Source organism: Notolepis coatsorum, assembly GCF_963971535.1.
Source record: "Notolepis coatsorum genome assembly, chromosome: 6".
Taxonomy (NCBI): Eukaryota; Metazoa; Chordata; class Actinopteri; order Aulopiformes; family Paralepididae; genus Notolepis; species Notolepis coatsorum.
The window spans coordinates 137,172,943-137,185,410 of NC_140170.1; the positions used below are offsets into that span (position 1 = coordinate 137,172,943).

The 12,468-nt window shown below is 43.2% G+C and overlaps 1 protein-coding gene across 1 annotated transcript in view; it reads left to right on the plus strand.

Annotated features, from left to right (window-relative positions):
* The window catches only part of bysl (bystin-like), a 46,333-nt gene that overhangs the window by 636 nt on the left and 33,229 nt on the right, over window positions 1-12,468 (plus strand). The window contains exons 2-3 of the mRNA XM_084316889.1: window positions 527-683; window positions 1,887-2,025. Coding sequence (XP_084173015.1) covers window positions 527-683; window positions 1,887-2,025 — 296 coding nt within the window. The remainder of the gene's footprint in view (window positions 1-526; window positions 684-1,886; window positions 2,026-12,468) is intronic.

Here is a 12,468-nt window from a genome sequence, read left to right on the forward strand (position 1 = left end):
AGTGAGTAATCAACCTAATTATTCTCATCATCATGTTGATACGCTGGACCACATCATCATTTTCACCTAAAACTTTTAAAGGTTGTTTATAAACCTAACCCTTACCGTAACCTCAGTTAAGACCTCATTCCCCACGCCAACATAAAATAGAGATGTATTGTGGTCATCGATTTTACAATTTTCGTAATTATAATCAACTTTATTTACCTATAACTCTACAACATTATAAAGTGCTTACGTAGCAAGATGCTTGAGGGGGAACATCCCAAGTGGGCGTTTGGTACCAGCACAAGAAGAAAAATCCATATTATTCAGTAAGGCTCTGATTGGGATGGATTGACTTTGTTCACAGCAAAGGCACCTGCAAACTGGGCTTTTCCCAAAGTGTGCAATACATGACATGGTTACTTCACAAGAAATTATTCCAATTATTTTCTCAGAAGTCTTTGTACCTGGGATCAGTCAGGTCTGTTATGCTTAGTAGTTATGCTATACTGTAACATTTTGTCTTTTAATCAAATGTCAGGTTCTGATACTCGGGATGCAGACTCTGATGAGGAGTGGCCAGCCTTGGGTGAAGGTGGTTCTGGCGACGGAGGTGCTGACCTCCAAACTGAAGTGGTGGTCAACGTGGAAGATGAGAAGGCCATTGAGATGTTCATGAATAAGAACCCTCCGATGAGGCAAGAGACCACATGAGACCTAGGGGCTTCACCACTATCAATGTTTCATACACATTCAGATAGCAGCCCTAAACTTTCATGTATAACTTCATGGGATATCTTTATTCTGGATTTTTCTAGTATCTTGACATCATACAGATCAGTTCAGACTGTTGGACCCATTGGATCATGAATGAGCAGGTTGTGTGTTGTGAGTTGTCTGCAGCTCTTCTCTCCCAGCTGCAATTCAGGCCCAATGGGGCAAGAGTGAAAGAATATGACCCAAACACAGAATGACATTTTTTTTTATCCACTTTTTCTCCCATTTTCTATATTTTCTCCCATCCCAATTTTCGTATCATCCAATTCAACCCTCCCCTGTCACGAACGCTGCTTCTTGCCTCCCACAAGCCGGCTGCAATGTGGACTAAGTCATACATAGCACAAGTCCCCTCCGGTACTTGAGGTAACAGCAGTCGCATCTTTTCACCTGCGCAGCTCGATCTCTCAGTGGCGAGGAGTAACGCGTGGGAGGCTCACGCTGCCCCCGACACTTCCTGATTCTACTGCGCAGGCGCACCAACCGACCTGTAGGAGTCGCTGTCCACAACGCCCAATCCCCACCCATCAGTTTCCCACCCCCTAATACGGGCAATGTGTATTAGTATGAACGACCAGCTAAACTGAAAGCAATGTGGAGCGCTGGGCTCGCCCAGCGTCTCCAGCATTCGTGGCGAGCGCCTTGCCCACTACGCCACGTAGCCGCTCACACAGAATGACATTTTTACGGCTGCCCCCTCATAGTTGGTTATCCCCCCCATATCAGTCAGTTTGGTCTTAGTCATCAAATATATTATAAATACATATTTTATTAATATATATATTTTTTGTTATTTCCTGAAAAAAGTATAAGCACTAGATTAAAATACCTATATTATTGCATGTGGGAAACTTGAATCTTAAAAATTAACTAATTGATTATCCTATGGCTGTTAATCGCCTTTAGTTGAGAGCAGCCCTAGTCATTTCAGAGGTATTAAAGGAATACATATTTGGCTGATTTTGAATAAATGTTTTGCCTGTTAGATTGTCATTGAATTGTAGCTGTGAGACATACTGCCGACTCAAGCACCCAGAAAAAACCCTTACCAACCTAAGAGTTGACATCCTGCTCTAAATGTTTCCATGTCTCATGACTGCTCTTCTCTTCTCTTTTTTTTGTAGACGAACCCTGGCAGACATTATAATGGAGAAGATTACAGAGAAGCAGACTGAGGTGGGGACAATGATGTCAGAGGTGTCAGGGATACCCATGCCACAGCTAGACCCCAGGATCATTGAAGTGTACAGAGGCGTCAACAAGGTGAGTTCTGTCAGTGGACAGAACGAGTATGTGGATGAACAAATGTTTAATCTACTGTATCGCAAAACAAGAAAGAAATTGGTAGGGTTGTCCTCAACTTAAAATAATTCAATTAAGAAATAGTCAAGGATTTTGTCGACAAATCGATTATTTGATTTAATAGACATATTTTTGATTTTTTTCCCACATGCAATAATGCAAAAGGGCCTCTTTAAATCTCATACTTACCAGAGATGTGCTTAGGCATAAAATAAAATATTGTTTGTTTCCTGTTGGTTGTCAGTTAAGTGGGTAGGTAGGGATTTTATTTTATTCTTTCCCACGGCGACTATGGATAGGGAATTTCTTTATTTAATTAAAATGTTCACAACAACATGGATGCATGTACTCTACCAGCATGTTTAATATCCATAATACTAAACGTTTGACTAAGATTTCTATGAAACTTTATTGTAAAAAAAAAAAAAAAAAAATTTTTCTTTTAATTTTCTTTTTTTAAACTCATAAAATAAATTGGGTCGCACCTAAATCGGCAGGGTCGGTCGGCAACCGGAAACAAACAATTTTTTCTTTTAGGCCTTATCATCTTTCAGGAAATAACTCATTCAGCATGAAAAAGAAAAGAAAATGGACTAACAGATTCTTGGGTCAACTATAAAATAAGATATTCCTTGGGGAAATTCGGGCGTCATAGCAGCATGGGGGAAGGGGAGGTACAGGTATGGGCAGGGTAATAGTAGAAAGTAGGGTTGCACGATACACCGATACTAAAAACAGATTAGTATCGATACTTTTAGAATAATAGCCTGATGCGTATTTTTGATGCGAGTTGAGTGGATGTGTGACCGGAGCAGTGTGTGTGTTTTGAGAGAGAGCACACTTTGCATAGTGGGATTTTTTTTCAGGGGGGGTGGTAGGCCCCCAAAACTAGTACTAGTGTTTTCGCGGGGCGCGCGTGTCACGGATACGTGGTGTCAACAGTGTCGTCATAGACGCGCGCAGTAAGGCAGTTGTTAGTATCAGTGCATTTCTCTACACTGAGCTGAAATGAAACGATTGCACATAAATTAGGTAAATAAATATCAACAAGGTGATTGATTGAATGAAAATGTTATTAACAGATTGCAGAATGGGTACAATACAGTACGGCTCAATACACACAATTGTTAACACTTTGAGCGCCAGCCGTGTTTTCCTTTTTACCCCCTTGAATGCCACGGTCCACGGCCAATGTTTTTTTTTTTTTATCCACTTTTTCTCCCATTTTCTATATTTTCTCCCATCCCAATTTCGTATCATCCAATTCAACCCTCCCCTGTCACGAACGTTGTTTCTTGCCTCCCACAAGCCGGCTGCAATGTGGACTAAGTCATACATAGCACAAGTCCCCTCCGGTACTTGAGGTAACAGCAGTCGCATCTTTTCACCTGCGCAGCTCGATCTCTCTGCCCCCGACACATCCTGATTCTACTGCGCAGGCGCACCAACCGACCTGTAGGAGTCGCTGTCCACAACGCCCGATCCCCACCCATCAGTTTCCCACCCCCTAATACGGCCAATGTGTATTAGTACGGACGACCAACTAAACTGAAAGCAATGTGGAGCGCTGGGATCGAACAGGCGATCCCAGCGTCTCCGCATTCGTGGCGAGCGCCTTGCCCACTACGCCACGTAGCCGCCCGGTCCACGGCCAATGTTAACGTTAATATCGCCTAATCTATGTTTTAAATTATGGCTATGTGTCAAGTCAACGGTCCAATCACAGTAGAGTGACGTGACTGGTTTCATGAGAAAGAAAGCAAATGACCAATCGGAAGCTCTCATTTGGCTTGTTTACTTCCTGAAACGCCACCATTGCGATATGCGGGCTGAGCTACCGTTACTGTTTAAACAATGACCCAGTCAACTATTCACTTTTAGTTTAATACATGACGAGGCATTGTCTAACGGTATCTAGCTGGCTAGCTACTGATAGCTGCTGATATCAACAAATGCTCCAGCAATAGTCGACTCGAGTGCATAATACCTCCGTTCCCTCGTTAGCTAGCTTAGCTAGCTCACGTTAGATCTTATCTGTCCCAGTAAACTAAATTGTCTTAACGTTATCTACCGGGCTAGCAGTAGCTACAGATAGCTCCTGATCAGCGTTTCCGTTAGAACATATTCGTGCCGGTCTGGGTGACCTGCAAGATTTCTATCCCCGGACATATTCCTGAAATTCCGGTCAGAGTTTTAAACAGCAGTCTGTTATAATCACATTTTTATGAGCTAACGAATTCCGTTATATTGGACATTTGTATTAATTACATCAAGCGAAGAATGAGAAATTGATTTGCAGAATCAAATTACTATCTCTCGCCTCCCAAGTTAGTGCGATACGCTGATCCAGCATCAAGCTCCCGCCCCACAGGCTTGCGCTGCAGCAGCTCTGTCACACGCACCCCCAAATGAATCTCGAGTCGACATCGCTTCACCTCGTTGTATCAGACACGTCACGCATATCATAATGTTCAACTTCACACACAGCAAACTGTAGTTGATCATCACATTGCCTCGTTTGCATGCAGAGAGCGAGAGGACGAGCCACATGCTCGTAATGCGTTTGTTGATTTCATTATAGCCTACATTTAGTTATAATCAATTATATGCATTACTATGTGACACGGCAGTCAACCAACAGTTGCATTATGATTAAAAAATGTCAACACTTACTCACCCCGTCTCGTTCTGCCTATCCGTTTTGTACCTGCGACTAGATCCCCATTGCATTGGAACAGGTGGACTTCTGCGAGGCTCGCAACGGTAGCAGCAGACTGGGGATGCTCTTTGTGGTTCAATCAATAAAGTGTACTTTGTGTACGTTCAATCAATGTTATCTCTCGTACATCATAGACGCTAGACTACTAGACTATAATGTCGTACCTCAGCCAGGAGAATTTAACTTTCCACTCGGGCCGCCGCCTGAACGCTCGACATTTGTTTATTTTCCGCGGGAGCATCGGCGGTCTCTGTGACTTCAGAAGACTCATCTTCGTTGTCAATGTCATTATTATTAGACCTGCTTGTGCTTGGTTTCATGAAATATTTGTTAAGTTTAGCTTGTTTGGCCATCTCTTTCTCTCGCTCGTATACCCGTTTGTCATTATGGTGGCTGGCCAGACAGGCTCAAAAAAAGAAAAAAAAAGATTCACATCCGAGCGGCGCCATCCGCGCTTTATTAGAGCGAAGCACAATGAAACAAATGTAATGATTGTTTCGTTCATAGCATAGGCTATTTAATTTTAGCCTATTTTAATACAATTCAAATAATAAAATTGTGCTTAGAGGAATTATTTCCACCGGACATTATGACCGGAGATATTTAAATATTCGGACTTCAACATATTTTGCCAGTCAAATACCGGTAATTACCGGCTAACGGAAACGCTGCTCCTGATATCAATGTCTTATAACATTGATTGAATGCGTATTCTAGCTGAGGGCATGTTGAATGTGATTTGACAAAGGAACCGTAACGTTATAAATAGGGTCCAGCTGCATCGCCGGAGAATCCTTGCATGCTGAATGTAGGGTCTAGCTGAATATAGGGTCTAGCTGCAGGGCCGGAGAATCCTTGCTGGAGCTGGAGGCTACTCAAGTATACACACAGACAGTGGAGCTGTTTGCAGATAGCAAGCATTTTGACTTATTGCGTGGTGGCGATGTCTCGCAGATAATGCAACTACAAGTATGATTATATAATATATATTTTATTTCAATTTTTTTTTATATAAAATATATATATATTTTTTTTTAATCAAAAAAATGTTGGCAGGTAAGAAATATGCTTGGCGGGTAGACTCTTCCCATCTACCCGCCACTGGCCGGTGAGTCAAAAAGTTAATTTCGCTCCCTGGGTACAGTAACCTTGATAGTATGTTCATTTTAATGACCTCTATTCTTGAATTGAAGTCAAAGGGCATTACTGTCCATCTCTCTAAGTCTCTCTTGATGTTCTGATTTATCTGTGTATAGTTCGCCTCAAACAGTTTCCCCACCCCTCTCGTGATGTTCACCCCTAAGTATTTAATCTTGTCCATGTCCCATCTTATCCCGTACTGTTCCCTAATTTCCGTCGTTGGGGTATAGTTCCATGCTAAGGTCTGTGTCTTTGTCACGTTTAGTTTGTATCCTGAGTAGTGGCCATATTCCTTCAGTAGATCCATCAGTGCCGGGAAGCTCTTGTCTGGTTGCCTCATGTATACTATCACGTCGTCCACAAATAGGCCTAGTTTATATTCCGTTCCCTTTATCCTTACTCCCTTAATGTCCTCGGTCTGTCTGATCAGTTGTGCCAGTGGTTCTATGAAAACGGCGAAGAGCGTTGGTGAGAGACAACATCCCTGTCTGGTAGCCCTCTCTAATCTGATTCTATCCGTCAGGCTGCCATTCACCTTAACCCTCGCTGTCGGTTCTTGATATAGCGCCTTGATCATCTTCATCGCCCTCCCGTTCAGTCCGAACCTCATCAATGTTTTATATAAAAATGTCCAGCTCACACTGTCGAATGCTTTTTCTGCATCCATTCTAGGCTAATCAGTACCGCGCTACCCCCTTGTTTTTGTATCTCCTCTACTATGTGTAATGTCTTTCTCACGTTGTCCTGTGTCTGTCTCCCTTTAATAAATCCAGTTTGATCTTCATCTATAATGTCTGGCATAAACGTCTCAAATCTCTTTGATATTATCGATGTATACATCTTGTAATCCACGTTGAGTATGGACACAGGTCTGAAACTACTACACAATTCTCTATCCTTCCCTTCCTTCGGTATCGTGGTGATTATGGCTTCCTTCCACGAGGGGGGCATTCTGCCCTCCTCCATCGTGTGTCTGAACGCCGCCCCTAAGATGGGTGCTAATTCCGTTCTAAATGTCTTGTAGAATTCCGATGGGAATCCGTCGCTCCTCGGAGATTTGTTGTTTTTAGCTCTACTAATTGCCTCTTCCAGTTCTCGTTCCGTAATTATTTTATTTAATTCTTCATTCTGTTCTTTCCCTATCGATGGTAACTCTAGCTTCTCCAGATATGCTTCTATTTCCTCTTCTCCCGCTGCTTTTGGCTGTGTGTATAGTTTCTCATAGTATTCTCTAAATGTCCTCTCTATTTCAGCTGGGTCTCTCAATATTTCATTAGTCTTTGTATCCCTTATTGTGTGTATCGTGTTCAACTTCTGTTGCGTCCTAATTCTCCTAGCCAACAGTCTGGTCGCTTTTGGTCCCCCTTCATAGTACGTTTGTTTCATGAACCTCGCTTTCTTTTCTATTTCCGTCAATAATTCCCTATTTATCCTGGCCTTTACTTCTTTGATTTCTCCGAGCGTTTCCTGTTCTTTTGATATCTGGTGTCTCCCCTCTAGCTTCTTCAGCTTCCCTATCAGATTGTGATATGTCTCCGTTCTGGCCTTCTTCGGCATTGCTGTCTTCTCCATCAATTTCCCCCTTATCACCACCTTCAGTGTGTCCCATAGAATGTTCGGATCTAGCCCCATTGTCATTTTCTTCCTTATACCTGGCTATCTCCTCCTTGATCTGACTCGCCACCCCCTTGTTATTTAATATTCCTACATTTAGTCTCCAGATCGTGTTCCTCCGTCTCCCTTCTAGATAGAGCTGCCGCGATTACCGCATTACCGCGGTATCGCTGTTACATCACGGCCACCGCAGAGTAGGCTGAATACCGCGTCACCGCTGTTTTTTATAATAATAATAATAAATTACCCTCCTCTCGTTGGGCTTGCGGCTCTGCAGATATACCCTACTTCTCTATCGAGGTTCCAAGCGACCCTATTGGGTACCAGAAAAGTCACGTGAAACATTGCAGACCACTGATTGGTCAGAAGAGAGACGCGTCACACGTTTTTTACGTCCTGAATGTCAGCTCATCACAACACTGCTAATAACGTTAGCTTTAACTCTCCGCCGGAGTGGACTACCATCGCTCTTCAGGAGTACTAAACGAGACATAATGATTTTACTGTCTGCAACGAATGTTATAATAAAAGCCCTTCGTTCTATACACTTGTCTGATTGAAAACTTTATTAACAGACCGCAGAATGGGACAACTCAGCACGCTCTGAGCAAAGAAAGGAACTGAGATATGAATAGAGTATTGCTTGCCTTGCTATCGTCCGGTAAATACGCTGATGTTATTGAACGTATAACTATATAATGTTAATGCCACAAAACGAATGCCTTTATTATAAAGTAGTAACTTTATAGTAATAATAATAAGAAAGGGTCGGGGGGGTAACCAGCCCTGCCCGCGACACCGAGTGAACTGCGCACGACCAGAGTTTCACTTTCAATAACTAATGCGTGCTTGCCGAATCCCAAACAATATTCATGTTGCAAAGTCATCCTCTAAAGATAGACATTTAGACTAGAGGCAGGCTATATGCTATAAAGAGTAGACTACTACTAAAAAAAAATGCATTCAAACTTTTTTTTTTTTATTTTTTGCAAATTTGTGCGGTAAGGAAAACAGCAATACCGCGGCAGCTCTACTTCTAGATCTACTGTCAGATATATGGCACTGTGATCCGATATGTCCGCTACTCCTATTCTGCTCTCCCGTACCCTGTAACTGTCCCCCCCTTCTCCTTCTCCGTCTCTGGCCTCCTCGTCCGTCTCCGCCTTCGGTCTGTCACGTCTCACCTCGGCCTTCTCCTCTCTCCTCCCTCCTCTCCCGGGTTTCGATCTCCTACTCTGGTCCATCTGCATGCTTTCTCCAATCTCTGCTGCAGGCTCCGCGTCTGGCCCTCCTGTCCCCTTCCTTCTCCGTCCTCCGACATCTGCATCCCCCGTCGCCTCATCTCCGCCGCCTCCCGCGCCGTTGCGTACGTCACCGTCCCTTCCTTCCAGTGAATCCTTAGCGAGGTCATGGGTGATTGGAATTTCATTCCGTTTTCTTTCAGAATTCTCTTCAGTCCCGCGTAGGACCTGCATTTTATTGCTACCGCTGTCGAGTAATCGTGATCAAACAACAGTCTTTTCCCCTCGATTTCTATCTTCTTGGTCCACGCGGTTCTGAGTATCAATTCCTTAATCTCAAATCTCAGAAAGTTAATAATCACCGCCCTCGGAGGTCTGTCCGGTTTCGGAGCCAACGCCCTGTGGGCCCTCTGTATCTCCATTTTTTCCAGTCCCGTCTCCTTCAGTTGTTCCTTGATAAGCTTTTCCACATATTGGATCACCGATTCCCCTTCGACTCCTTCTTTCAATCCCCATATTCTGATGTTATTTCTCCGTGACCTCCCCTCCATGTCCGATATCTTTGTCTCCATCTGTTCTTGTTTTTGAATCGCACACGTTAACACCTTGTGTATCTCTGTGTTCCATTCCTCCGTTTGCGCCGTTCTAGTCTGTACCTCTGTTACGTTTCTGTCCTGTTCCGCCATCTTCTCATCCACCCTTTTGAGTTCTGTATTCATTTCACCTCTGAAGTCCTCCTGTTCCTTCCTCAATTCCTCCCGTAACTTCCCAATATCATTTCTTATCGTGTCCGAGTTCAGTTTTATGGTCGCCTGCATCGTGTCCGAGTTCAATTTTATGGTCGCCAATATCCCGGCCTGCATGAGCACGGCCCATCCTGGCATTTCCTTGTCCGTCTCAGCCGAGACTCCCCCTTCCTCCGCCTGCTCCTTCTCGGTCTCGCCTCGGGGGTTCTGCTCCATCGAACTCTCCTCTTCCTGTGAGTTCTCCATTTCTCTTTCCTTCATAATTGTTTTCTCCTCCTTCCTTCTCGTTTGCATCTTCATTTTTGATCACTTTTCGTCACTTTTCGGGTCTTTATTTCTCCGTTTTTCACTCTTTTGACCAGGAGCCTCACCGCATGCATGCTACCCTTCCGCTCTCATACCGGAAGTCTTCTTCTTCTTCTTACCCGGGCCGTTATTACAGAATGCAGCCAGACAATGGAAAAAATACTGCCCCCAGCACTTCCTGTAGTGCATTGCAGTTACAAATGAACATTTGCGTCTCTGATTTTTTTATTCAACGCAAAAATTCCCTGTCTACGATTTTTTTATGATCGACGTCGTCGATTATGTTGACTAATCGTTGCAGCCCTAGTTCCCCTTTAATGTATCTATACTATACAATACCTCCTTCCTTTTAAAGTGATTGTTTAAAGCGGTTGCAGCATGAGTGTTGTGTGTGTCGCGGTGAAGATGATGTCATGGTGCCCTGCAGTGGAAAACGAACGAAGTACCAGGTACCAAGAGTGAGTAGTAGAGTAGAGTCGAGTCGAGTAGGTACCATGCAGTGGAAAAGAGGCAATAGTGTGGAGTGGAGAGATTACACTAGGCCTGCCGCGATAAGCAATAAATCGATTAATTGCCGCGATAATTAAAATGAATGCAATGATTTTGACGGGCGCGATTAATTGCTATTTGCGCGTTTGTTTTAATGAGGCGGACCCAGTGCCCCTTGTCAGTCACTGTCCGTGTTGGGAGGCGGGCCGCTGGCTTTACTACAGAGCACAGCACAGGAGCTCCGTGGGGCTAACGTTACCCCTCATTGTGTCTATTCTACTAGCATTAACGTTACTCATACAAACAGAGTAAACACAGTTTTCAATCAATCAATCAATAACAACATTAACGAGACCCTCGTTGTGTCTATTCTGCTAACGCTAACGTTACCTCTCATTGTGTCTATTCTACAAGCGTTAACGTTAGCTAGGCTGTCTATGCTATTAGGCTAACAAGCTGTAACGTTAAAATGGATGGTGATTACCTCACGTTGTGTCTATTCTACTAGCATTAACGTTACTCATACAAACAATCAATAGCGAGTTATATTGATCACGCTATGTACGATAGCCATGCTAAAACGCTAGCACAACATTAGCACCTAACCTAACAACAAGCCTTAACAAGTCAGCGATCTTTTTGCGAGACTAAACTCTCCGCTCGGTGGCAAATTGTGTTGATGTCGGTTTTGTTTAATCAATAAATGAGGCAGAATACACAGTGACTGTATCCTTTGTTTATTGCACTTGTGCCTGCTGCAAACATAATGATTATGAAATCCTAGAGACGCGTCTCTATTCTGACCAATCAGTGGTCTGCAGTGTTTCACGTGACTTTTCTGGTACCCAAAGTACCCAAAAAGTACCTAATAATCACAACAATACTTCCGGTCCGGTCGGTGGGCTTCAAAATAAAAGTCTAAAACACCGGAAAAGACGGAGCGGTGGGCTTCAAAATAAACGTTTTGGGAAATAAATTTCTCAAAAAAAATTCTCTAACCGGTCGCAATAATATCGCTTATCGCGATATTTTCGGGGGCAATTAATCGCCCAGCAAAATGTGTTATCGTGGCAGGCCTAGATTACACATAACACATGGACATTAGCTATAGTATATAGCTCAGCAGCTGTAACATAATAATTTTATTTTTGATTATTTACGTTTCAACAAACACATTTTTATTATAATTAACACTATGATCGCCGGGGACGAGTTTACACGTCATTCCTAGCCATGCTCATTCTGCCGAAGACGCCGTAACTCGTCTTTGATGTCAATATTTCAAAAATCTGTCATCGAAATCATATTTCCTTTCCGGAGCCCTGAGACACACTGCTGATCTCCTCAACTCTCTAGCGGTTCAAGAGCGCCATCTGGTGGCCGATCGGCAGATCGCCAACCGGAAATGAACCTTTGAACCGGAAGTGCTCATCCATATGTGGTCCGGGCACTCGCTATCGTTAGAGAGACTCCGTCTTGATACAGTGAACATCGATCGGTGCAAATAACTCGAAAAAACAACATGATTTGGACGTATATACTATTATACAACCTGGAAATGGATCGGGCATTTCTCCATCCCATAATAGAAAAAAATCTGTTCCACGCTCATCTGCCAGCGGCGCGAGGAAGCCACGGTGAGTTTCAACGTTATTTTCTAACGTCTTCTATACTAACTGATCTGATGAACATATGACCCACTCTGGATGAATCATCTAACGCTGCCCACGGAATTATAAACGATCCCCCGCCCATCCGGTCATCATCAGATGATACGTAGAAACGTCTAGAATCACGTCCAGTTGAATTTTTTTATCTCGCGCCGATTGCTATCAAACTGTATTTCATCATCAATATAATGCATTTGGAGCTATAAATCAAGTTCTGGAGAAAGCTGCAGAAAACGATAAAAACATACTTATACTTTAGACCATATTTTAGTATGAATATGTGAATGAAAAAGTTTAACGTTGCTACACCCTGAACAATACATATAGGACATTGAATGGGCCATAATAATGGCAATTTAGCAATAGAATTAAAAAAGTTATAGCCCTGCAAAGAAGGGGAACTTCTCCATAGACAAATAGAGCTGGCGAGGGATGGTAAATTATGAATTTAACCCATGGCGATTAAAGTGTTAATTAAA